Here is a 27,057-nt window from a genome sequence, read left to right as displayed (position 1 = left end):
TGTGCCAGGAGGGCGGGAAGAATTTCCAGTCAGCAGAGCACTACGTGGTACCGTCCATTCACAGCTCCACGTCTGGCTCCCGTGTCCCTAATTTGAGCCATTCCTTCCCCCCCGCACCCCCAGTCCAGCTTCAGTCCTCTCCCTAGATTCACTGCTCCTCTTCCCTTCTCTACCAGGGATCGTTTTTCTCTGCATCATCTCCATTCTTCAACTTTCTTTCCTTCCCAAGCCCCCTCTCTCCTATAGTTGTCAGCAGACAATATCTTACGAGCCCTCAAGTTGCTGGAAGTCAAAATCCTAAGTGACGAGACGGCACCTCCATTATGCCAGAAGGTGACAGCCATCGATGGTGACGAGCTCGTGCCTCTGGGTTGGGAGCTGTGGGGGAAGAAAGGACCCCAGCCCTGGAGTTCCTCTCTGGTGGATGATGACGTCTGATAGCTAGGTGGGACCTGGGATATGAGTATCTCAAGTTTCTAAACAGTTTGCTAGAGCTCGTGTCTTGTACCCGGAGCATCTCTCAGGAGCTGTGATGTAGGCAGAGTTGAAGATACAGGAATGAAGGGAAGGGGTGAGGCGGGAGGAATGAGATGGAAAGTGGGGAAGGATTTGGGGTGTTGGCCCTCAGAGTTTACCTGGTCCTCAGACTGTGTCCAAACCCTCCTCCTGGGATGTTTTAGGCAGTCACCTTCGTCACCTTTGTTGTTGCAACTCAACGAATTGTCTCGATCTATTTACGAATCCACCCACCTGTCTGCTAGTGCACCTTTACACTAAGCATTCATGACATCCACCTGCCTATCCACATGCTTTTGTACTTGCTTTTCTGACACTGGGTTCATCTGGTGTCTTGTTTTCTTGGTTAACTGCCTACCTAGGAGGTGTCTTTCTTCCAGTTTCCCGGCCTTCCTTGGCATGCCTGACTTCTGATCAAGACCCCTGATCTACCAGGGACTTTCCAAAGTGGCTTCTACAACCTACCCACCTTCCTGATGGTTCACTTACTGCTGCAGAGGAAGCTCTGCGCCCTGGAAACCCTAATCCCCGCTCCCACCCCAGCACACACTGCAGTGACTTTGCACACTTCTTGTCTGTCTGTCCTCTTGCACGCTCTAGGAGGCTCTTGCCCACCATCATTTGAAGGTATGTGTTGGATGGGGTGGTAGGATGAGGTAGGTGAATTCTTGCCCTCTGGATAGAAGAGAATCACTTATTGACCAAAGCTGGTTCTCAGAAGCTGGGGGGTTCACCTTGGGGATTAGCCTTGGAATAGTCAGTCTTTCCTTTTATAGAAGCCAGAGGGAGACTTGGAGGGGATGTGTACTTCAGTCCTAATGGCGCTGGGGTCCCAGTCTCCAGGAATGTCATTGTCAAGCTGTGGGACAGATTGCATCTGCACGACCTGCCCCCAAGGAGCCTCTCGGTCGCCGTGGGGAAACTGAGCCTCGGCCAGGGTTAGTGGGAGAAGAGGACGGGGCAGCAGGGGGCGCTGTGTGGACTCTGGACTAGCTTCATCCTCCCAGCTCTCACTGGACATCTCCACTAAGTTCAGTCGTGGGCGTGTTTGGGGGAGGGGGGCAAGCCAGGATCCCTGTGGGCTGATGGGAACCCAGGAGACCAGGAATGGCTCAGTAGGGCATATTAGGGCATGGGAGACTGTGAGGCTGGGGAGAAGACTTGGAAGCAGAGATGGAGAGAGAAGGCGGAATAGAAGCCCCCCATTCAAGAGTGGTGGGGAGGGCTTCCCTGGTGGCGCAGTGGTTGAGAGTCCGCCTGCTGATGCAGGGGACATGGGTTGGTGCCCCGGTCCGGGAAGATCCCACATGCCGCGGAGCGGCTGGGCCCGTGAGCCATGGCCGCTGAGCCTGCGCGTCCGGAGCCTGTGCTCCGCGACGGGAGGGGCCGCAACAGTGAGAGGCCCGCTTACCGCAAAACAAAAACAAAAACAAAAAACTGGCTAAACAAATTCTAACATGTAGTGTGGAGTTTATAACATGTAGAAATAAAATGTATGACAAAAATAGTGCGTGGTGTAGTGTAAATACACTTTTACTCGCTGCACATAAAGTCTTACAATATTGCAGTTGCCTGGGATAAGTTAAAGATGTTTTCATAGTAATGTGTGTTGGCGTGGCTCTCTTTGGGTTCATCATATTGGGGAGTCTCTGGGCCTCCTGTACCTGGATGTCCGTTTCCTTCCCTAGGTTAGGGACGTCTTCAGCCATTATTTCTTCAACTAACATTTCTGCTCTTTCTCTCTCTCTCCTCCATCTGTGACCCCAATAGTGTGAATCTTATTCCACTTAGAGGTCCCTTACGTTGTCTTCGTTTTTTTAAATTCTTTTTTCTCTTTGCTGCTCTGTCTAGGTGAGTTCCATGGCTTTATCTTCCAGCTTGCTGCGCCGTTCTACTATCCAGTCTGCTGTGAACCCCTCTCATGTATTTTGCAGTTCAGTTATTGTATGCTTCAGCTCTGTGATTCCTGTTTGGTACTTTCTTATGTTTTCTATCTCTATTGACGTTCTCACTGTGTTCACTCATTCCTCTGAGTTTGGTGAGTATCTTTATGACCATTACTTTGAATTCTTCATTAGATAGATTGCTCACCTCTGTATCACTAAGGGCTTTTTCTGAGGTTTTGTCTTGTTCTTTGGTTTGGAACATATCTCTGTTTACTCATTTTGCTTGATTCTCTGTGTTTGTTTCTATGTATTAGGGGTTGCAGCTACCTCTCTGTCTTAAAGGAGTGGACTTGTGTATGTGATGACCCTTTTTGTTCAACTCAGCCCTCTCTCTTTGTTGTCTCTCGAACCTTTGTGATTATGCAAACTGCCTGATTTATTATACGCCCCTATTGTTGATGGTGTGCCAAGATCTGTCAGTAATCCAAGGGGAATCTCACTTAGCACCTAGTTTCAGGCTTCTTGGATGCCAGGAGATCTAGAGGTGTTCCTTGGGCGACAGTTGCAAAAATAGTATATAAGCTCCTTTCCAGGAGGTCTTGTTGAGCTGTAGCAAGGCCAAGGGATTGTGTAAGGATGGCGTCTCCCTGCTTACGTTCCCTGGGATTGACTCCTTAGCCTCTAGATGTGTGAGAAATATGAAGCCTGTCCCTCAGGCTAAGCTCCAGGGTAAGTAAATCTTTTTTTCACAGAAAGACTGGGCTTGTGTTTTAGTCTGCTGTCTGTGCAGTGCCCTGGGAGTGGAGGCCTGGCATGAGCTGTCTTTCTAACTGTTACACCCCCATGAAGCTCAGGAATGCCAGCCCTCTTGGCCACCAAGCCAGGTGATCAAAGGACCTCCCCTGTGTGGATTGCACGTGCCCACTGGCTTTAGCAAGGTAGCTGCAGGGTGAAACGGGTGAGGCACACTCATTGGCTTCAGCAAGGCAGCAGGAAGATGACTTCTGCAGGTGCCCGGGGGCTTCAGCAAGGCAGCAGGAGAGCACCTTGCCTGTGTGCCTGTGTTCACCAGCCCCAGCCAGGGGCAGGGTAGTGCTGCCACCATCTGCACTGTCCAGCTTCAGCAAGGCAGCAGGATAGGGCGGCAAACACTCACCCTGCCACCCCCGCATCTCAGAAAGGTGGGGGAGGGTGTGGTGTCCGAGCTCACATGCCTGGGCCAGCAGGTAGGTTGAGGGTGCAGTAATGGCTCTGTTTTCAGGGAGCATTTTGACTGTCCCTCCAGCCAGTGTTTGTAGATTAGCAAATGAATCTCCTTCATACATGGTCTAGGTACTTTTTAAACTGTCTTTTTTGCTGGGTTTTGGGACAAGGGAGGACCTTTAGGAGGGGTATCTTAGTTTCCCACAGCACTTTGGGTCCTTTGGACATTGGCCTTGTTGGTTTTCTAAGCCAGACATTTTGGGGGCTCTTCTCTCTGGTGCAGATCCCAGAGGTTGTGGTGCCTGATGTGGGGAACCAACCCCTCGCTCCTTCAAGAGAAGCACCTCTCTGGTGAGATCCCTCTCCATTGTGTGTCCCTGTGTCAGGAATGGGTTTTTTTGTGGGACTGTGTCTCTGCCTCTCCTACCTGTCTCAATGTGGCCTTTTTAAGCCTTTGTTGTGGAGAGCAGTTCATCTAGTTTTCACAGGGAAATGATCCATGTGTAGCTGTAGGTTTGGTGTGTCTGTGGGAGGAAATGAGTTCAGGATCCACCTATGCCATCATCTTGGACTCTAACGTTAAAGATATTTACTATCTTTAGCAACCTACAGCAGCCACTAAAATAACAAAGAGTTATAGCTAACAAGCCAACAAAGGCTATAACAGAATTATAAAAAATACCCAGTGAATTCAAAAGAAGGCAGAAAGAGAAGGAAAGGGGAACAAAGAATTGGTACCAATAGAAAACAAATAGCAAGATGATAGATTTAAGCCTAACCATACATAATCACATTAGATGTAAATGGTTTAAATACCACAATTAAAAACCAGAGATTGTCAGATGGATAAAAAAGCAAGGGGCTTCCCTGGTGACGCAGTGGTTGAGAGTCCACCTGCTGATGCAGGGGACACAGGTTCGTGCCCCGGTCCGGGAAGATCCCACATGCCGCGGAGTGGCTGGGCCCGTGAGCCACAACTACTGAGCCTGCGCGTCCGGAGCCTGTGCTCCGCAACGGGGGAGGCCGCAACAGTGAGAGGCCCGCATATCGCAAAAAAAAAAAAAAAAAGCAAGACCCACCTATATACTACCTACAGAAAATACACTTCAAAGATAAAGATACAAATAGGTTACAAATAAAAAGGTTAAAAAAAAAAAAGATATACCATGTTAACCCTTTCAACAAAATGGCTGTTTTGGCTATATTAATATCAGACAAAGTAGATTTCAGAGCAAAGAATATCATCAAGTATAAAGAATGTTATTTTATAATGGTAAAGTGGTCAATGCATTAAGAGCACATGACAATGTTTATGTACCTAATAACAGAGCTTCAAAATATATAAAGCAAAAATCAATAGAACTATAAGGAGAAAGAGACAAATCCATAATTACAATCAGAGATTTCAGCACCCCTCTTTCAATTATTGATGGAACAAGTAGATGATTAGTAAGTAAAAGTACATGATCAGTACGAGTTGAACATATCAAACAACTTGACATAACAGGCATACAAATCAGAAAAGAAGTATAACTATTGTCTTTATTCACAGGCAACGTGATCATCTGTGTAAAATATGAAATACTTAGGAACAAATCTGAAGAGAAGATAGGAGACACATGTACATTGGTGACTACCAATCATTGCTGAGATAAAGAAGACCTAAATAAAAAAATAAAAAAAAAAAAGAAGACCTAAATAAATGGAAATACATGTAGTATTCATGGATCAGAAGATTCAATATGGATAAGATATCAGTTCTTCCCAAGTTGATCTATACATTCAATGCAATCCTAATCAAAATTCCAGCAGGATTTTTTTTAAATATAGGAATTAACAAGCTGATTCTAGAATTCATATGGAAATGGAAATGCAAAAGACCCAACATACCCAAAACAGTTTAGAAAAAGAAGAAAGACATAAAACTACAACAATGAAGACAGTGTGATATTGGCATCAAGAAAGACAAATGGATCAATGGAACTGAATAGAGAATCCAGAGATAGATGTAGCTACACATGTACTGTCAACTGATCTTTGGCAAAGGTGAAAAGACAGTTCTTTGGAGAAAGGTTAGTCTCTTTCAACAAATGGTGCTGGAACATTTGGATGTCTACACATGGAAGGATGCACTTCAATCCATACCTCGCACCATGTACAAAAATTAACTCAAAATGAATCATACTTAAATGTAAACCCTAAAGCTATCAAAGTTCTACTAGGGGCAGGGCAGGAATAAAGACGCAGACGTAGAGAATGGCCCTGAGGACACCGGGGGGGGGGGGGGAAGGGGAAGCTGGGACGAAGGGAGCGAGTGGCATGGACATAATACACTACCAAATGTAAAATGGATGGCTAGTGGGAAGCTGCTGCACAGCACAGGGAGATCAGCTTTGTGATGACCTAGAAGAGTGGGATAGGGAGGGTGGGAGGGAGGCTCAAGAGGGAGGGGATATGGGGATATATGTATATATATATATATTTATATGCACAATTATTATCCTGATCCAGGAGGATCTCAAACCAGTGAGCAGGAAGGCTGAGTGTTTGCGCTGGGAGGGCTTTCCCAAGACCTTGAGGTCATATAAAATGGAGAGGGAGAGGGGGCTGGGGATGAGGAGAGGGGTAAGGCACCCTTACAAAGCCAGCTGTGGCCTCAGACCGCTGCCCATCCATTACATTCAGGCTCTTCAAAGCCTGAGATCGGTTTGCAAAGCAGACAGGTGGCTTCTACCTATTTTCAGAGCCTTTTCTGTGAGCAGCACTGTGGTGTCCTGTGGAGACATGGCACTCTCTCTGAAAGATACTAACTCTGCCCTCTGAGAATGCAGTTTGCTTGGGGAGTGAGGACCCCGAATAGCACATCTGGAGTGGAGTCTGAGAAACCATATTTTTATAATTTTTTTTAAAAAATTCATTTTATTTATTTATTTTTGGCCTCATTGGGTCTTCACTGCTGTGCGCCGGCTTCCTCTAGTTGCGGCGAGTGGGGGCTACTCTTCGTGGCAGTGTTCGGGCTTCTGACTGCAGTGGCTTCTCTTGTTACGGAGCACGGGCTCTAGGCATGCGGGCTCAGTAGTTGTGGCACATGGGCTAAGTAGTTGTGACTCGCAGGCTCTGGAGCACAGGCTCAGTAGTTGTGGCACACGGGCTCAGTAGTTGTGGCTCGCGGGCTCTAGAGCGCAGGCTCAGTAGTTGTGGCACGTGGGCTTAGTTGCTCCGTGGCATGTGGGATCTTCCCGGACCAGGGCTCAAACCCATGTCCCCTGCAACGGCAGGCGGATTCTTAATCACTGCACCACCAGGGTAGCCAAGGAGACAGTTTTGATCTTAGCAGATACAGGGTTTCCTGTCCTTTATCTCCCTAGGGGATTGTTGGCTGTCAGCATATACATTTGTCAATAAAACTTAGTTTCTCATCCTAAGACAAACGGCTTCCATCCTAATTTCTGGGGACTGGGGATAAACCCAAGTGACAGGAACAACTCTGGAAGCGTGTCCTTCGACCTTCAGGTAGTTTCATGTGACAACAGGGAGGACTCGGTGGGGGAGGGGCGGGAGGGGGCAGACCCACGGCACCTGGCATTCAGTCTTTCTTTTCTGTGTCCTCAAGTCGGGTGAGACCCGTGGGCCTGATGTGCTTGCCTGCGTCTGTTGAGATTGCAGGTCAGAGCTGTGGACTGTACACGGTGCAGCAGCAGAAACTCCAGCCCTACCGCTCCCTCAGGGAAGTAGGGGACATGCTGTTGGGATAACCTGGGGTCCATTCTAATTTAGTTTCAGAAAAACATTCTAAAACTTGGGTCTGAATCCTTGCTGCACATAATGTTTCCCACCATCTGGTTCTTTCGTGCTACATGCAAGTGCCTTGCTTCCCTTCCCTGTGGCTGGTTTCTCATCTACCAAATGGCCTTTATGATAACTTCTGTGGTATTGCTGTCCCCCAACACCCATTCTCCCCCCCTCCTATTTTATTTATTTATCTTTTGGCCACATGACGAGGGGTCAATTTATCTTTTGGCCACATGACGAGGGGTCGAACCCGTGCCCCCTGCAATGGAAGTGCGGAGCCCTAACCACTGCACCTCCAGGGAAGTCCCAGCCCCTCTTACTTTTTTTAACTGTGCATTTGGATGCCTAGAGTAAAGGCAATGTTTCCCATCCTCCCTGCTGCTGGCGTGGCCGCGTAACCATGTTCGGACCAAGTGGGCGTAAGGGAAGGTGGCCTGTCTGACTTTCTGAGAAGTGCTGTAGTAGGACAGGTGCACCCACTTTGTCCTGCCTGGCTTCCTGGTGGCTACAATGTGGACATGGTGCTGGAACTAAGCAGGTCCTGGACTGTCAGGAGGAAGTGGCATATTGATGATGGCTGAGCAGAAAGATGGAAAGAACCCAGGTCAGTTATGATAGCAGAGCTGCTCACCAGCTTGGATAACCTACCTTCAGACTCTGTCTGTTGGGGGAAGGGGGGTAGAAGTAAAATTTCATCTATTTTAACCAATGTTATTTGAGTTTTCTGACACAGGCAAACCCAAACCTGATGGATTTACTTAGTCTTTAAACATTGCTGCAGGATAAAAGAGATAATGAACATAAAAGTGCTGAGCAGGGACTTCCCTGGTGGAGCAGTAGTTAATAATCCACCTGCCAATGCAGGGGTCACGGGTTCAAGCCCTGGTCCGGGAAGATCCCACATGCCGCAGAGCAACTAAGCCTGTGCGCCACAACCACTGAGCCTGCGCTCTAGAGCCCCCAAGCCACAACTACTGAGCCCGCGTGCCACAACTACTGAAGCCCACGTGCCTAGAGCCCATGCTTCGCAACAAGAGGAGCCACCGCAATGAGAAGCCAGTACACCACAACAAAGAGTAGCCCCCACTTGCTGCAACTAGAGAAAGCCTGCACGCAGCTACGAAGACCCAATGCAGCCAAAAATAAATAAATATTAAAAAAAAATTTTAATTGTGGTAAAATTCACACAACATACAATTTACCATATTAGCCATTTTTAAGTGTACAGTTGAGTAGCATTAAGTACATTCGTGTAGTTGTGGAAACAACGTCCAGAACTCTCTTCCTTTTACAAAACTAAAACTCTATACCCATCAAAAAACAGCTCCCGGGCTTCTCTGGTGGCGCAGTGGTTGAGAATCTGCCTGCCAATGCAGAGGACACAGGTTCGAGCCCTAGTCTGGGAAGATCCCACATGCCGCGGAGCAACTAGGCCCGTGAGCCACAACTACTGAGCCTGCGCGTCTGGAGCCTGTGCTCCGCAACAAGAAAGGCCACGATAGTGAGAGGCCCACGCACCGTGATAAAGAGTGGCCCCCGCTTGCTGCAACTAGAGAAAGCCCTCGCACAGAAACGAAGACCCAACACAGCCAAAAATAAAAAAATAAATTTAAAAAACAAAAACAGCTCCCAATTTCCCCCTTGAATCAGGCCCTGGCAACCACCATTCTACTTTCTGTCTATGAATCTGACTAAGTAACTCATATAATTGGAATCATACTGTGACAGGCTTATTTCACTTAACATAATGTGATGGTTATTTTTATGGTGCCCAAATATTTGGTCAAACATTAATCAGGATATTTCTGTGAAGGTGTTTTTTAGATGAGGTTGACATTTACACCAGTGGACTTTGAGTAGAGCAGGTTACTCTCCGTAATGTGGGTGAGCCTCTTCTAATCAGGTGAAGGCCTTAATAGAACAAAGACTGATATCCCCAGGGCAAGAAGAGATTCTGCCAGCAGATAACCTTTGTACTTGAACTGCCGTTGTTCTCTGAGTCTCCAGGGTGCCAGCTCTGGTGCCAGTCTCCTTCAGATTTTGGACTTACCAAGCTTCCATAATTGTATGAGCCAATTCCTTAAAATAAATATCTCTGTAGATACATGCTGTTGGTTCTGTTTCTTTGGAGAACCCTGACTAATACATATAATGCCTTCAAGGTTCATCTGTGTTGTAGCACGTGTCAGAATCTCCCTCTATTTTAAGGCTGAATAATATTCCACCTCAGGGAGATACCACACTTTGTTTACCCATTCATTTGTTGATGGACACCTGGGTGGTTTCCACCTTCTGGCTACTGCAAATAATGTGGCTATGGACATGGGTATACAGATATCTGTTTGAGTCCCTGCTTTCACTTCTTTTGGGTATATACCTGGAAGTAGAATTGCTGGATATGGTAATTCTATTTTTAATTTTTTGAGGAACCTCCATACTGTTTCCATAGTGGCTGCACCAATTTACATTCCCACCAACAGTGCACAAGAGTTTCCTTTTCTCCACAGACTTGCCAACACTTGTTGTTTTCTGTTTTTTTAATAGCATCCATCCTAATGGGTGTGAAATGGTTTCTCACTGTGGTTTTGATTTGCATTTCCCTAATGATTAATGATGTTGAGCATCTTTTCATGTGCTTGTTGACCATCTGTATATCTTTCTTGGAGAAATACCTATTCAGGTCTTTTGCCCATTTTTAAATTGGGTTGTCTTCTTTTTTGTTGATCGGTTGTAGAAGTACTTTATATATACTAGATATTAGCCTTTTGTCAGATACATGATTTGCAAATATTTTCTCCTATTCTGTAGATTGTCTTTTCACTCTGTTGATTGTGTCTCTCGATGCACAGAAGTTTTAAATTTTGTTGTAGTCCAACTTATTTTTACTTTTGCTGCCTTTGCGTTTGGTATCATCCAAGAAATCATTGCCAAATCCAACGTCATGGAGTTTTTCCCTTATTTTTCCTTCTAAGACTTTTATAGTTTAGCTGTTAAGTTTAAATCATTTTGAGTTAATTTTTATGTGTGGTGTATGGTAAGGGTCCAACTTCATTCTTTTGCATGTGGATGCTGCCTGGTTTTTTTCCTTTTTTTAACTCTTCATTCCTTCAGAAATACTACTACTTACTATAGCTTTAGGGGTGATCAAATCCATATATCCAGCTCCTACTTCTGTCTGAACTCTAGTCCCCCATTTTCAAACACCACTGAATACCTCATCGAGACAGTGAAAGTGGGGCCCTTGAAAATGAAGTTTGACAAATTAGTTCAACCTATTATGTGAGGAAACAGACTGTATCCCACACCCACTAGAATGTGGCTTAATGAGCAAAGTTAATCTAGCGAGATATATACTGAACATAGTTATCAAAGAAACGGATTCAGAGAAACAAGTATGATTAGGGTGCATCTGGCACTATTCCAGGGAGAGGCACATGGGGTCTGAGAATGGGAGCAAGCTGGTCTCTCGAAAAGTGTTTTCTCTTATAGGACAGGCACAGTTCATGGGACTTGCCCAGTGCATAGGAAATGCATCTCACTCAAATTCGTATGTTTTCCTTTTTTTGACTTAATGGTCACCAAGCAATCTTGCAGTTCACATTGGCTTCCCAAATAGGAAGAGAAAAATTAGCTTATGTTCACCGGAAATGACTCCTTTATAAATAAATCCTTTATAAATGAATTAGTGTGAATGTAAATTTTGTGATCCTGCATTTGTAATGAGCCTGATACTTTCTGAGCTTACTAAGATAATTCAGCTTTGGGACTGATGCTCAGTTAATATTTATTGAATGAATGAATGCCAAGGCCAGGCTATACCCTGGAATAAGATGCCTTTGAGAGGTCCTGGTCCTGCCTGTCCATGGATGACCCCCTCCCTCCCCCCCGACACAAACAAACACACTACAGTGTGCCCCATCAAACTGCATAACTTTAAATATCTCAGAAACTGAATATTCTTGCTCCGTCTCGAAATATCACTCCTGGCCTCCTTATTTCTGCTCTTCCAATTGCCAAAGACCAAAATGTAAAAGTTTACACAGTTAGTCAGGACCCAACTTTACTTTTATTTTATTAGATTTTATTTATTTATTGTTAGGTTTATATCACAACTATTTCTAAAGGGGATCTAAGGAAATATAATAAAAGCGTAGAGACACTAAAACTAAACCCAATCAATATTAGTAACAGTGTGGGGGGGAGGGATAAATTAGGAGATTGGGATTCACATAAACACACTACTATATATAAAACAGATCATCAACAAGGACCTACTGTATAGCACAGGGAACCCTACTTCATACTCTGTAGTAACCTAAATGGGAAAAGAATCTGAAAAGTAATAGATATATGTATATGTATAACTGAATCGCTTTGCTGTACCCCTGAAACTAACACATTGTAAATCAACTATACTCCAATATAAAGTAAAAATCAAACAAACCAGAATATTAGTAGTAGCTAACTTTCGTTGAGCTTTTATAATGTGGCATGCATGGGGCTGAGCCCTTTACGTTACCCAGATGATCTCGTTTCTTTCACAAGAATCCTATAAGGTGGGTCCTGTTATTATCTCCATTTCCTAAGTGAGAAAACTGAGGCTCAGAGAGTTAAAACAACCTGACAAGGCCACCCAGCTGGTTAATGGTGGAGTCGGGATCTGAATCCAGGTGGTCTGATTTTACTAGGGCCTGTACTTAGAATTAGCAAGAAGCAATGAGAACAGAAAAAAAGAAAGTATCAAAAAATGCTTTCCACTGAAATGCTAAAACAATGCACACCATGTAGCTGAGATTACTAGCAGCGAAGGCAAAGAGGAATACATAATGAGTTTAAAGAGCTCTCACGGCCAAGTTATAGAAAGCATATTCGTACATAAGTAGAAAAACTTTTCTCCCTGGCCTTGAGTTCTGAGAGGAGTTTGTTAAGGTGTTTGAGTTCATTCAATGAATGCCATTAGCAAGAAATGCAGAGGTGGTCCACGTGGGGCAAACTGCTGATTTTACCTTTGGGACAAAGCCCAAGGCCTTAGGTTAGAAGCGTCGTTCTCTAAATAAACCCTTGGGGTGAGGATGAGGGGAGGATGGAGGGACATAGTCTGGGTTTACATCCTGGTTTAACCGCATCCATCACCCATTCCCATCGCTACTCTAGAGGGCCAAGTCCCTGGCATTGTCTGGTTTACTGCGTAACCTGACTTGTTCACTTGTTTCTGGTCTCTCCCGGGCCAACATTCTTCACACTGCTTCTGGCTTATTATTTCCAAGGCATTGATTTTGCAATTTCACTCGTCTGTTCAAAAGCCATTTCAGTGATGTGCAAATTGCTTATAAGATAAAGTCTGAACGTATTAGCTTACTGTTTAAAGTCTTCTACATCCAGACTCCAAGTCTTATCACCTTCTATTCCTCTAATGGTGCGTCTTAAATTAGGGATTTCATACCCTAGGAGTGTGTGTGTGTGTGGAGAGCGGGGAGGAGGAACTCTGAAGAAATAGACCCAAGTCCAATGCATCTTCTTGAAGTGTCAAGTTTACCAGATGACAATTACTTTTTTTTTTTTTTGGCGGTTCGCTGGCCTCTCACTGTTGTGGCCTCTCCCGTTGCGGAGCACAGGCTCCGGATGCGCAGGCTCAGCGGCCGTGGCTCACGGGCCCAGCTGCTCCGCGGCACGTGGGATCTTCCCGGACCGGGGCACAAACCTGTGTCCCCTGCATCGGCAGGCAGACTCTCAACCACTGCGCCACCACCGACAATTACTTTAAAACAGCTTTTTAAATGCTAAAACAAACAGTGGTTGTATAGTAAATGCAACATTTACATGAACTTAAAACTGAGGTATCAGAGACCTTTTCAGGATTTTGGTGGGCCACCTTCCAAGACCCTGAAGGGTGTTAGTTCTTTGCCCTTTTCAAACTACCCCAGTCACCGATAGTTGGAAGTACTGACAAAAATACCGACTCTGGAACCATCCTTTTGTAAATTCCCACCCCCAAGTTTTTACACAGCTTGTAACACTGGCTCCTTTCCTGGAAGGCCTTTCCTTTAAGCCCCAGAAACTGTCCAGAATGTTTCTTGATCCTTCTGGGAAGTCACACCAATTACCAAGGTCATTTCCAGGGAGCACTTACCATAAAATGCCCCCAGTTGTGATTTCATAGACCCATCCTGTGATATTGTGATAATAATTATATTTTTGGTCTTAGTCCCCGATCCTAGCAGAGCTCCTAAAACCCTAGAAACTTCCTAAGTGAGGAAAGCGATAGAGGTGTCTCTTGCTATGTTAATGATGTGATTATTGGAAAGCCCCTAGGTAACCAGCCTAAGGATGGGGGCTGGTTGCCAGGGGAACCAACTGAGTGATTGGAGGGGAGAAGGGCTGGAGACTGAATTCAGTCACCAATGACCGATGATTGAATCAACCTTTGTCTATGTAATGAAGCCTCCATTAAATACGCGGAAGGGTGAGGTTTGGAGAGCTTCCGGGTTGGTGGGCATGCGGAGGTGTGGGGGAGTGGAAGCTCTGTGCCCCCTGCCACACCCTTGTCCTGTGCATCTCTTCATCCTGCTGCTCCTGAGTTATATCCTTTTACATAAACTGGTGATCTAGTAAGTAAAATACTTTCCTCAGTTCTGTCGACTGAAGAAAAAAAGTGCAATGTGAGAGTTGTGCGTTAAGTTTTATTGGGGGAAAATGAGGACTATGGCCTGGGAAACAGCATTTCGGATAGCTCTGAGGAACTGCTCCAGAGAGGTGCGGGGTGGGGGGGGGAAGGTGAGTGTTCTGTATGATTTTAGTGAAGGGGGGACATGCAGTCAAGCACACATGTTGGCAGAGCCTGGCTGCTAGTCAGGAGGAGGCGATGTCCCTGTTGATGACTTTAGTGCTTTTCTGGATATGAGGAGATGCAAGAATTGGGCTCATAAAATCTTCTCCTGAAAATTTCTATCTAAAGACCTGTTCTGCCAGTTTTTCCCAGAGCACAGAGGGCCTCATTCCTGACCTCTGCCCTGAACTCCTTTCAGGGGGCGTTGAAGGTCAGCAGCTGCAGCGGCTCGTGATTTAATCCTCGTAGAGGTAGATGGCAAGGGCCAATTTGTAGCTGGCAATTCCGTCAGCTACTCTAGCAAATTAATCAAACCCAAGGAGGAGGTCGTGGGAACCTCTTGACTTACAGCCAGTAGGTGAGCAGCACAGGTGACAACCTAGTGACTGGTGTCTCACGTCGCAGTCATGTGGGACTGAGCTCCTAACGTGTGGGATCCCAGTTACCTCCAGATAGATAGTGTCAGAATTGGGTTACTGGGTGGTGTTGGAAAACACACACTGGATATGCCTTCAGAAAAGCTCACAGGGATCATGCAGTGCTATCCCCTGCTGGACAAAGGAGAACCCACGTCCAGGGAGGTGAAGGTGATGTGCTTTGACACCGACCAGGTGTGCTCCTCCAAGCAGGGCTGGTGCCCAGGAGCAACAATCCTAAACTTGGCTTCCAGAGTGCTTTCCCTCACCTGGTCTCAACCCTGCAGAGGTGGGCAGGGCAGGTACTGTCCATTATAGAGGTAAAATAACCAATATATTAAGGTCTGACAGGAGCGAGGACTATTAACCAGACCGAACTACACACAGCAAAGTGAATTTCCTGACACTGGGCTGTGGTGAAAGAAAGTACAGCGTTTACTGCAGGGCCAAGAGAGGAGCACAGCGGCTCAGGCTCACAAGACCTGAACTCCCCATGGCTTTCAGGGAAGTGTTTTTAAAGGCAACCTTTGGGGTGAGCGCTTCTGATTTGTCAGTGGTGAGGTAGCAGGGTGGTGTTTCAGGAATCTTAATCAGCAACCTTCTGGTTCCTAACCGTCTGGAGTCCACATGCTTGTGCTCAGCGTGTAGTCACCATCCTCCACCTGGGGGAGGTGTCTTAGTTTCTGCAGAAAAACTCAAAGATAAGTGTCAGATTGTTAGGTATATGCCTTGAGGAGGCATATACATAAGAGTTTATCCCTGAACTATTGTTGTTACTTCTCTTGGTTAACTGCTTTCCTTTGTTTCTGCATTGCCTCATTTCCCTCGTTAGTAACTATCTGTGCTGTCCCTTGGAACTTAGGGAACCGTCGGAAGCTAAAGTCTTTTTCTTTTTTTTTAAAGAGATTCTAATTTCTTTTTAAAAATTTATTTATTTATTTTTGGCTGCGTTGGGTCTTCGTTGCTGTGCGCGGGCTTTCTCTAGTTGCGGGGAGCGGGGGCTACTCTTTGTTGCGGTGCGCGGGCTTCTCATTGCGGTGGCTTTTCGTTGTGGAGCACAGGCTCTCGGCACACGGGCTCAGTAGTTGTGGCTCGCGGGCTCTAGAGCGCAGGCTCAGTAGTTGTGGTGCAGGAGCTTAGTTGCTCCAAGGCATGTGGGATCTTCCCGGACCAGGGCTCGAACCCATGTCCCCTGCATTGGCAGGCAGATTCTTGACCACTGCGCCACCAGGGAAGCCCCTAAAGTCTTTTTCTACGAACAAGAAACGGAGGACATAGGGGGGCTTTTGGGCGGGAGGGCCCTGCTCAGTTCCAATTCCCCCATTTTTCTTTTTGTTGATACTTCTCAATCCTGAGGGGAACAGGCACGGAATAAGAAAGGGAATAAAGTTTTGGACAGAGAGGTTAATCATAAACTGAGCAGAGGAAACTGGTTTTACAGGGGCTCAGTTTCAGGACCAGAATACAGGCTTCCTGAATCAGCTACAGCACCTGGCCCCTCAGGTGTTTGATAAACACGGCCAACTGAAGTCAAGCGACTGCTGAGCTCCCAGGATTATGGGCGCCAGCTAGCGGAGGCGCGAACATTCCACAGCTGGCGCGCGGCACGGGTAGGAAAAACACCCTGTCGCGACCACAGCCTCCGACGGCCCCTCCCTCCCGCGAGCCAGCCGCGAAAGCGCAGTGACGCAAAAAGGGGAGGTCCAGCCCCAGCAAGACACGGAGTGCGCACGCGCAGCGAAATGGGCTGTGCAACGCAGGTCGGTCTTCCGGGTAACGCAGACCGAGGCCTGGACGAGCCCGCCGCGCAAGCGCAGTGGCACAACAGGCAACCGGCCCCCGCCGAGCCCCGGAGTGCGCACGCGCACTGGCGCGGGGCGTGCATCGCGACGGGCTTCCGTGGGGGACGCCGACACCGGCGAGCCGGGGTTTCAGGTTCAGTGGCGTCCGCTCGGACTCCTCGCCGGCCGGGTTTCGGCGGAGCAGCCCTCCCGCCGAGGAAGGTGAGCGCGGTGCCGAGGACGCGGAGCAAAAGGAGAAAGGGCAGGCTCCGGGAGAAATGCAAGGGGGCGGGCCGGCCGGTGGCGGGAAAACGTCCCCGAGCTGGGGCGGGCTTGACATGTGATTGACAGGCCAGACACCAATCCAAGGGCTGGGGAGGCCGCGGGGCGGGACCTGGCCGTGAGCCGCCGGCCGCGGGGCGGATCCGCCGGCCGTGCGAAGCTTGAGTTCCTTACGTTGTAGTGCCTGCTGGTCCCTGCAGCGCTACCGAATGTGCCGTTACCTGTCCCCCGCAGGTGAGGAAACAGGCTCAGGGATGTGGACTTTAGCACGGATACAGCCGGGATCCCACATTGGGCAGTCTGACCCCAGAGCCCTCCTGCCGCCCAGGGGACCAAGGTGGAGCAGGAGGAGTGCGATGGCTGGAATGGACCAGCGTGTGGGAGGCAGTGCCGAGAAAAGTGGAGAGAAATGTTAGCCCAGTGTGAGAGCTCTGCGGGCGGAGCTGGGAGGGGGACAGAAGCAAGATGCGAATATGGGGTTGGGGCCAGCTCCGGATTCCCAGCAGGTGCGCTGGAGCCGGGTCGTCTCCCAGGTGTGTGACGTTAAAGCACTTTAGGAGGGGGACAGTAGGATGGTACCTGGACATGGATGTCTCATCGGCTCAGGCTGCCATAACAAAACGCCATATACTGGGTGGCTTAAACAATAGAAACTTCTCTCTCCCAGGTCTAGAGGCTGGGAATTCAAGGCCACAGTCCTTATAAGAGTTTAGGACCCCACTCTTAGGACTTCATTTAACCCTGATTACCTCCTTCATTTCATGTTAATTACTCCCTAAAAGCTCTCTCTGCAGATACAGCCTCACATTGGGGGTTAGGGCTTTAACGCATGAATTTGGAGGCGGGGCGGGGGGGGGGGACACGATTCAGACTGTAGCAATAGTTTGTACACAGGCAAATAAATGATCATCGAAGACTGAAGAAAATGAGCACTTTCAGGACTAACGTGAGATGCTCTCACGTATCTTAGCCCATTTAATGAGCATGAGATTTGCCTTCGCATTGGTGGGGAGTTCTAGGGAGAACTTGGGTGGGAGCTCGTGTCCACGCAGCCAGCCTGAAGAGGTCGGGAAAAGTTCCACCAAACATCCTTAATAGCACTTAGTATATCCATTATTCATGGATTTAGCTAAACCCTTCTTTTAACTTACGGTTTAGCTTGTGCTGCTCCTGGAATAATGAGATCCGTAATTACCACCCACGGAGAAGTGGAATAATAATTACTTTTGTTCTGTATTGTTTCGTGTTGTCATTCTAAAGTTTGGTAACTGAGTCTTTCCACCCTACTTACCCTGGTGGGAGGAAGATCAGAAATCTACAGCTTGGAGGCAGATGTGCTTTCAAATCTTGGATTCAAGCCCTTGCTGAGTGACTGTGGGCAAGTCACTTAACCTTTCTGAGGTTCAGTTATTTCAGCTGTAAGATAGAGCTAATAAAAATCCTGGCCACATAGGGTTGTGAGGTTATATGGAAGCAGTTTGAAACCATTAAAGAACTGGCCCTCGGCCTAAATATTTAAGTCATAGACTTCTTCTCCCCACCCCTCTGAGGAGCAGAAACCCGCCCCACGGCTCCCACCTCAAGCTGGCCATTCATTCATCAAATTGTTCCTGAATGCCTGCTGAGTGCCGAAGCACCTGTTCTGAACGCTGGGGGAAGAACAAGGCGGACAAGGCTCCTCCTTTTATGCTATTCATATTCTAGTGGGGGAGGACAGTAAATAAGTTCGCACAGCGCTAAGACCTATGAACAAAAGAAAGAGTACTTCAGATCAACGAGATAAAAAAGTGACTTCAGCCGAGTGGGTGTGTGTGTGTGTGTGTCTGTGTGTGTGTGTCTGTGTGTGTGTGTGTGTCTGTGTGTGTGTGTCTGTGTGTGTCTCTGTGTGTCTCTGTGTGTTTGGAGGGGGTATTTGACCACTGGAGGGTGCCACATACAGGGAGAGGCCTCTCTGAGGAGCTGAGCTGAGTCCTAAACGTTGAGGACTCCAAGCAGGCGGGGACGGCAGGTGCGAGGCCCAGGCTGATTGGGTCAGGGTGGGGTCCTCACCCAGCCGTCTCTAGGCTGCCCAGTGATCTGTCTTACAAGGAGAGGAGGGACGGGTCAGATTTTTCTCTTGGGATTTAGAACTACGAAACAAGAAAAGACTTCCCTTGGCAGTGGGAGCTGAAGCCAGAGGTCGAGGGGGCTGCAGGCAGAGGTGGCGTGCAGGCTGACTTTGGGGTAAAGCAGAAGCTGCCAGGCGAGCAGAGGAAGCCGGGCAGGCTCCACCTGGCCCGCGACGACGGAGCAGGAGAATGGGAGTCCGCGGGGCATCCGCGGGTGTTTACCATTGGTGGGCTTCCTGGATCCATCTTGAAACCTGAACCACTTTGCAGTTCTAGTCTGCAGGGAGTCCCACCCCGTCCGTGGCTTCTGCTCTTGGTTTTTCCAGGTGGTCTGTATTCTCAGTCTCTCAATATGTATCTTTTCAGTAAATCTCCCTTTTATTTATGCTAGTTCTCTTTTGCAGACACGTGAGTTGGACTCAAACAGAGCCATGTGGACCTGGGTTTGGATCCCTGGGTTTCCTTTCTGAGCTGAGTCTTTGAAGAGTTACTTAATTTCTGTAAGCGTCAGGATCCAAAGACCATCTGCTTACAGCGTTGTACAGATTAAACGAGACACCAGAAGTGGAAGGGCCTGCAGAGCGTTTAACACAGGGCAGGTGCTCAGAGTTTGTTAGGGCCGTTCTCCTTTCCCTTCACGTTTTACTGGGTTTCTGATTACACACTTCTCTCTTGGATTGAATTGTCCTGGTTTTAAGTCATCCTTCTTATCGTCATCCCTCCACCTCGGTCCTCGTTTTAACTGCCCCTAAACTCTTAACTGGAAGAACATCACGCAACTCCCTTCTCTGATACATGAATTGACGTGGTCACTGGTCTTCCTGAGGCCAGTTATGTAGCAAAGGCATAAATGGGACTTAGATTTATTCATATTTGTAGTGAGGTGAGCTGGGCCTGCTTAAATAGCTCAGAGCAGTGACTTCCAAAGACAGAGTGGGGCCCGGATGGAAAATGGTGACTAAAGGAAGAAGGGGTGTGTCCAAGCTGTCTCAGAGAGATCAGGGTCAGAAGAGGAGGGAAAACGTGGAGTAAGTGTGGAGCAGAGATGTTTTTCTTAGACCTGGGCCTGCAGGGGCAGACAAGTGCCGAGGCCTCAGTTCTGGGAAGCCCTTCCAGCCAGGGCTCAGCCGCCTGCAGAGGGCCCTCCAGGCTGGGGCCCAGGGAAGGCTCTTAGGGGGCGGCTCTGGTTTGTACTGGAAGTGGCGGCTGGGATGAATTAGATGCAAACGGAAGATGCCTGTTGGGTAGGGATGGGTGTGTGACACGCAGAAAAGCTGTGCTCGGGTTTCTCCGCCTGTGGGTCACGACCTCTTAGGTCTTCACAGCAGGGGCAGGAGAAGCAGTTTTGTCCTGCGATGTTGGAAGACATGGCTGGGAGATGTGGGAGAAGAGAAATTAATGACTACAGAAGTAATTACGGGCTCTCCAAAAGAAATCTCCAGGCCCTTAGAAAGGTGTGCACGCGGGCGGAACGGCAGGGGTTTCTGGCAGGGCTTCCTGGGCCGCGTCCCCCTGTATCCCGTTGTGACGAACGTTCCTGGATGGACAGCGACCGTGGCCAGGCCTCATGGGGAGGCACGTGAGGGAAGGAGCATAGCCTCTGCTTGCAAAACATGTCCCTCCTGGGGAGGAAGTCCATGACTAGTGTTGAGGCCCCTCCTAGGAACCGTTCAGGATCTCGGGCCAGTACTGCCTGGCCCATCAGAGAGCTACTAGATTTTCTTTTTACCCCCCCAGGACCATGGCTGACAAAACGGAAGAGGCTGGTGGCGTCCACTTCCCTTTTCCCTTCACACCCTATGCCATCCAGAAAGACTTCATGGCAGCGCTGTACCAGGTGTTGGAGGCTGGCAAGATTGGGATATTTGAGAGTCCAACCGGCACCGTAAGTATTTGGGGCCTGAAGAGGGTCTAGGGAGACTCTGATGACAGGTCAGAGGCAGCGTGCTTGTCTGCATATGCAGAGAGTCGTGGTTTGAGGTTGAGCAAAGTCGTTCTTTCTGAGTAGTGGCCGTTTCTGTCTATTAAGCCGTTAAACACAGGCCCGGGGTCTGAGAAAAATTAGGCTAAAGGCAAATGAGAATTTTAATGGCCATGGAAACCATGACCGTAGCACTGAAACCTTCCGGATTTTCTGGGCGCATGACCGCTTTGATGCTGAGAAACGTGGAAATTACTCTGGCTTATCCACAGATCCGACATATTGGTTTACTCTCCAGGAACTGGGTTACTGAGGGCCGGAGGGGTCCAGTCCAGAGCCCCTCAGTTTTCCTTCCTGGCCTGGGAGGAGGGGGTTTGTTAGAGGTTGGCCGCGGAGGACTGTTAGGTTCCCACTTCTCTCTTGCCCTTTATTACCTTCTAGAGCAAGTGTCGCGTGAGAGCTAGCTGCCTGTGTGGGTGCTGCTGTGACCTCCTGGAGGACGAGGACCTCGAGGTCCTCTCCTCTGTGTCCCTGTCATCTGCGGGGAGCTTGGCACGGTCGGCCTCGGGCCTCTTAAGCTGTGTGTGTGTAATGAATGAACGAAGGAAAGTGACTTATTCCTTCTCATCCACTGACGGGAGTGTGTCACTCTCTCCTGGGATGACACGATCTGCTGGGGCAGGAAGAGGGCGGATGGGCCGCTCTCTTGTTCCGTTTTGTTCCTTCAGATACAGCGAGTGGGAGAGGCTCCGTTCCGCCAGTTCACACAACATGGGTCATGAAGATACTGTGCAGAGTGAGGGTTTTTTGTATTTTTGGTTTTTTTGGTTGCGTTGGGTCTTTGTTGCTGCGCGCGGGCTTTTCTCTAGTTGTGGCGAGCGGGGGCTACTCTTCGTTGTGGTGCGCAGGCTTCCTATTGCGGTGGCTTCTCTTGTCGCGGAGCACGGACTCTAGGCGCGTGGGATTCAGTAGTTGTGGCTCACAGGCTCAAGAGCGCAGGCTCGGTAGTTGTGGCGCACGGGCTTAGTTGCTCCACAGCATGTGGGATCTTCCCGGACCAGGGCTCGAACCCGTGTCCCCTGCCTTGGCAGACGAATTCTTAACCATTGCGCCACCAGGGAAGCCCGAGGGGTTTTTAAAGTAGCATCTTTCTACCAGCATCCGACCTTCCATTTACACCCAGTGCACGTGGGGACTTCACTGGTGGTCCACTCTGCGCTTGCACTGCACGGGCTGTGGGTTCAATCTCTGCTTGGGGAACTAAGATCCCGCGTGCTGTGCAGTGCAGCCAAAAATAAATAAATAAGCCCAGTGCATGGGACGTCTGCCCTCCTGACCCCCCCACCGAAAGACTGGTTAGGGTCAGGAGCAACTTCCTGTAATTAGATCTGAGGAGCTCAGGTCCCCAGCCGACCACCTGCCACATCTGACATTGTTAAGCATCTCATCTTCCTCTCTTTAAAGTCACGTGCAACACTGAATCAAAGAACAGTGCCTATCATTTAAAAAGTCACATTTATCAAACGTTGTTCCTTGGGCAGGTGCTTTTAAGTCTTTTAACTGTTTCTTAAGAAATACTTGGGGGCTTCCCTGGTGGCGCAGTGGTTGAGGGTCCGCCTGCCGATGCAGGGGACACGGGTTCGTGCCCCGGTCCGGGAAGATCCCACGTGCCGTGGAGCGGCTGGGCCCGTGAGCCATGGCCACTGAGCCTGCACGTCCGGAGCCTGTGCTCCGCAACGGGAGAGGCCACAACAGTGAGAGGCCCGCGTACTGCAAAAAAAAAAATAAAAGAATAAAAGAAATACACTTGGATAGAATATGTTGAAATTACAAGCTTATGCCGCTGTTTCTCGCCTTATTGATCTTAGTCGTTGGGACCTTCTTGTGGTAGATAAGGTGAGCTTCCTCCCTGGTGTGGTTACATATTTTTAGTCTCTTTTTTTTCTTGAATAATCTTTTGTCTCTTTTTTAAGAGTCGATAGTTGTCTTTTAAAGGTTTGTGTAGTTTTTAAGGTACTTATGCCTGTTGCGCTCACAGCATCCAGTGATCTCTCAGTATCACACTTCATCATAAAATTATTACCTTCGTCTGCCCGGGCTGCCATCACAAAACACCACAGATGGAGTGGGCACAATGGCGGGAATTTATCGTCTCACAGTCTGGAGGCCGGAGGTCCCGAATGAGGTGTCAGCAGGACTGTCCAGGCCCCCTCCTCCACGTGTGGACGGCGGGCTTCTCCATGGCTCTTCCCATCGTCTGCCTTCCTTGCCTTTGTGTCCACATTTCCCCTTTTCACAAGGGTACCGGTCTTACTGGGTCAGGGCCACCCTCCTCTTAACTCAGTACATCTGCTATGACCCTATTTTCAAGTAGGGTCCCATTCTGAGACACTGGGGGTTAGGACTTGAACATGTGAATTTGGGGGGACAACAATTCACCCCATATCAAGGACCTATGGGGAGAATTCTGGTCTTTAAACCAACAGTTGTGCTCCGCAGAGCAGTTGGCTTGCTTTAACGTTTCCTGACACTGGGACTCACGGGGCTGGTCACCTCCTGTCCGCACGTTGGCTGCAGCTCCCCGCCAGCAAGTCGTATCCGGGATTCCAGGCTGTGCGTTGTTTTGGCTTTATTTTCTGGGCTGTTGATTCAGTTTCTCCCATTCTTCTGATTATGATGACCTGCAGTACTTATATACAACTTGATAAGCCGCTTTCATTCTCTGAGGACCAGTGAGCCATATAAGTAAAGAATTTCACTTTTATTTCTCCCTTTTTCCTATTTTTTTCCCCCAGCCGTTCTCTTGCCAGTCCCCTTCTTTTTCCTTCCTTTCCGAGGCTGGTCTTAGAGCACCCTCTGATATTTAAAGTCAGACCTCCCTCGAAGGCTTTATTAAAACGGGAAAGGTGGGCTTCCCTGGTGGTGCAGTGGTTAAGAATCCGTCTGCCAAGGCAGGGGACACAGGTTCGAGCCCTGGTCTGGGAGGATTCCACATGCCGCGGAGCAACTATGCCCGTGCGCCGTAACTACTGAGCCTGCGCTCTAGAGCCAGTGAGCCACAACTACTGAGCCCGCGTGCCACAACTACTGAAGCCCGCGCGCCTAGAGCCAGTGCTCCGCAACAAGAGAAGCCACCGCAATGAGAAGCCCGCGCACCGCAACGAAGAGTAGCCCCTGCTCGCCACAACTAGAGAAAACCCGCACACAGCAACAAAGACCCAACACAGCCAAAAATAAATAAAATAAAATACATTTTTAAAAAAGCTTTAAAAAAACAAAACGGGAAAGGTCATTAGGGAAGCTTCGTTTCTCATCCTCTATTTCTGAGCACGTTTTTCTTCCCGTAGGGAAAATCCTTAAGTCTCATTTGTGGGGCCCTCTCCTGGCTCCGCGACTTTGAACAGAAGAAACAGGAAGAGGAGGAGCGTCTCCTTGAGGCCGGAGCCGACCCCTTAAACAATGGGAAGGGCCAGGCCCCGTGTCCCCCACCCTCCTGCCAGCAGAGCCCAGGCTCCCCGAGGGCCGCTGGAGAGCCCGACTGGGTCACTCAGTTTGTGCAGAAGAAAGAAGAAAGGGAGCTGGTGGACCGGCTAAAGGTGAGATCGGGTTACGAGAGGTGGGGTGATCCGGAAGCGGGGCCTCCGGGAGGATTTCGGGTGGATCCCGAAGCAGGACAGCTCGTGTCCTCACGGTGCCCCTCAGCCCCCCGGCCACCGCCCTGGTGGAGGGTGCTGTGCCCTCGCTGTCAGTAGAAAGCCGATGTCACCAGGCCTTCCCTAGGTTGGCGGTTCCCATCCTTTCCCAGGAAAGGAACCGCACCGTTGCCATTGGCCACAGGCTTCCCTGGCTGCAGACTCGCTTACGGGCTGCACTGGATGGAGAGCGTGGGGCTTCGGGAGGGAGGCGCGCACTTCCCGCAGCAGTGAGCTCGACAGCTTGGCCGACAGGAGGCTGGCAGGGCAGGGAGGTGCGCGGGGGCCGTGGGAGGCTGGGGCTTCCTGCAGGGGTCTCCTTTCTGGCTCCCTCCCCTCTAGGAGGGGCAGGTCAGGAGGAAGAAGCGAGAGGAGCGCCTTCGGCAGATCCGTCACAACGCGTCGCTCAAGTTCGCAGCCAAGCGCATGGTGAGTGGCGGCCCGTGTCAGGGGGGCGTCCCCCTGCATGGGGCCTCACGGTGCAGCGGATGCGGGCGAGCGCCGGGACCTCAGCCCCTCCCGGTGCCCTCTGGCTACGAGCTCCTCGCCCGGTAGCAGGGCAGCCTGTGCTGAGGGACTCATCCTGGGGCCTTGACACCCGTCGGGTGAGGCCCGTGTCGATGGTGTGTGTGTCGCTGCCCTTGGCCTGGCCCCCAGAGGCTGCCTCTCCAGGGGGTGGGCTCTGGCGCTGAGGTTTCTTTCTCTCTCCCCACTGGCCACGCTCCTCCGCAGAGACAGGAAGATGAAGAAACTGAGCGTCTCCTCCGCCTGAGCAGGGAGATGCTGGCAGCAGGCTCGGGGCCCGAGCAGCTGGCCTGGGGGGAGGACGAGCTGGTCCTCGCCGAGTACGAGAGTGACGAGGAGAAAGGCTCAGCCAGCGGGTGAGAGCGCGTCCCCTGCATCCCCTGCCCTGGGGTGGCTGCGCGGGGCTCCTTCCTCTCGGGCCCGGCTTCTTGGTCACTCGTGGGGCACCGACGGGGCGGAAACCCGGCTTCCTGCCCTCTTCCCCCGGCGAGGCCTCTCCTCGGGGCGCAAAGGATGACGACAGGGGCCCTTTCTCTGCCAGCTCAGGCAGGTGTCACCTCCGTACCCTCCGTGGTATTCTTGTCTCCACTCTGCACCCAGGACACCGAGCCCAGCAGGATGCTGTGCCTGGCCGAGGCCGCCAGCCGGCGACCTGAACCTCCGCTGGCCCGGCTCTGAGTCTCAGGCTCTTAATAGCAAACTGGGCCGTGTGAGGCCTGTGACGTAAGCCCTCGAGGTGTCCTCAGCCCGTGTTTTTCTTTGCACCTAAGGCTTGGCTTGGTCTAGGTTCATAGGTTTCTAGTTTGTGAGCTGTGACTTCCTGGGTGAACTAGAAACGCTGAAGGTAACACCTGGGCCGTTTCTAGGCCCCGCCGTCCCCGTGAAATCCTCCCCGTCATTCGTGCTTTAATTTCACAAATGCTCTTTGAGCCTCTGCTGTCGGCGTGGCGCGTCCTGCCTCAGTGTTGGTGGCAGCTGACTGATGAGGGTGATGGTTGCTGAGGGCTGGGGGGGCCACGCAGGTTCTTGAAATACGGCGACAGTGAGGTTTGCCCCGTGGATTGACTCCCCCTCTTACAAACAGTTTCTCTGTAGCAGCGACGCCATTTGCATTTTACCTACAGTAGAGTTTCTTTCAAAATCGGAGTCAGTCCTCTCACACCCTGCTGCTGCTTTGTCAACTAAGTGTATGTAATTTTCTAAACCCTTTGTTGCCATTTCAAGAGTCTTCACAGCATCCTGGCCAGGATTCGATTCCATCTCAAGAAACCGCTTTCTTTGTTCATCCGTAAGACGCAACTGCTCATCCATTAAAGTTCGTCATGGGCTTGCAGCAGTTCAGCCCCATCTGCAGTCGCCACTTCTAATTCTAGTTCTCTTGCTGTTTTCACCACATCTGCAGTGACTTCCTCCACTGAAGTCTTGAACCCCTCAAAGTCATCCATGAGGGCTGGAATCAGTTTCTTCCCAACTCGTGTTCTTGTTGATATTTTGACCTCTTCCTGTGAACCACACATGTTCTTAATAACATCTAGAAGGGTGAATCCTTTCCAGAAGGTTTTCAGTTGACTTTGCCCAGGTCCGTCTATAGCTAAAGCCTTACAAATGTATATCTGAAATAAGGAGACTTGAAAGTCAAAGCTACTCCTTGAGCCGTGGGCTGCAGAGTGGATGTTGTGTTAGCAGGCATGACACCAGCGTTCGTCTCACTGTCCGTCTCCATCAGAGCTCTTGGGTGACCAGGTGCGTCCTCAGTGAGTATTAATATTTGGAAAGCAACCTTTTTTTCCAGAGCAGTAGGTCTCAACAGTGGGCTTAAAATATTCCGTAAACTGTGTCATAAGCAGATGTGCTATTATCCAGGCTTTGCTGTTTCATTTGCAGAGCACAGGCGGGGCAGATTTAGCATAATTCTTCAGGGCTCTAGGATTTTCGGACGGTAAATGAGCATTGGCTTCAACTTAAAGCCACCAGCTGCATTAACCCCAGCGAGAGAGTCAGCCTGTCCGCTGAAGTTTTGAAAGCCAGGCACTGACTTCTCCTCTCTATGAAAGTCATAGATGGCATCTTCTTCCAATATGAGGCCGTTTCGTCTCCACTGAAAATCCG

At 49.5% G+C, this 27,057-nt stretch overlaps 1 protein-coding gene and 1 long non-coding RNA gene across 7 annotated transcripts in view; both read left to right on the top strand.

Annotated features, from left to right (window-relative positions):
* The window catches only part of DDX11 (DEAD/H-box helicase 11), a 93,233-nt gene that overhangs the window by 42,833 nt on the left and 23,343 nt on the right, over positions 1-27,057 (top strand). For 4 of the 6 annotated variants that reach the window (XM_067756115.1, XM_067756114.1, XM_067756112.1 and 1 more), the window contains exons 1-5: positions 16,491-16,642; positions 20,548-20,695; positions 24,079-24,327; positions 24,766-24,852; positions 25,156-25,304. In XM_067756115.1, coding sequence (XP_067612216.1) covers positions 20,552-20,695; positions 24,079-24,327; positions 24,766-24,852; positions 25,156-25,304 — 629 coding nt within the window. In that variant the 5' untranslated portion in view covers positions 16,491-16,642; positions 20,548-20,551. Of the gene's footprint in view, positions 1-16,490; positions 16,643-16,824; positions 16,937-20,547; positions 20,696-24,078; positions 24,328-24,765; positions 24,853-25,155; positions 25,305-27,057 lie in introns of those variants that run through there. The other 2 variants (XM_067756110.1, XM_067756111.1) reach the window with 2 other exon arrangements.
* LOC137202735 (uncharacterized) lies at positions 2,424-5,326 on the top strand. Its single transcript, XR_010932759.1, has 3 exons — positions 2,424-3,286; positions 3,889-3,956; positions 5,158-5,326. It is a non-coding gene; the product is annotated as an uncharacterized lncRNA (long non-coding RNA).

The sequence above is a fragment of the Pseudorca crassidens genome, chromosome 11 (genome assembly GCF_039906515.1).
Source record: "Pseudorca crassidens isolate mPseCra1 chromosome 11, mPseCra1.hap1, whole genome shotgun sequence".
NCBI classification, from domain to species: Eukaryota; Metazoa; Chordata; class Mammalia; order Artiodactyla; family Delphinidae; genus Pseudorca; species Pseudorca crassidens.
The sequence above is the reverse complement of the archived record's forward strand: the minus strand, read 5'-3'. Positions and strand labels throughout refer to the sequence as shown.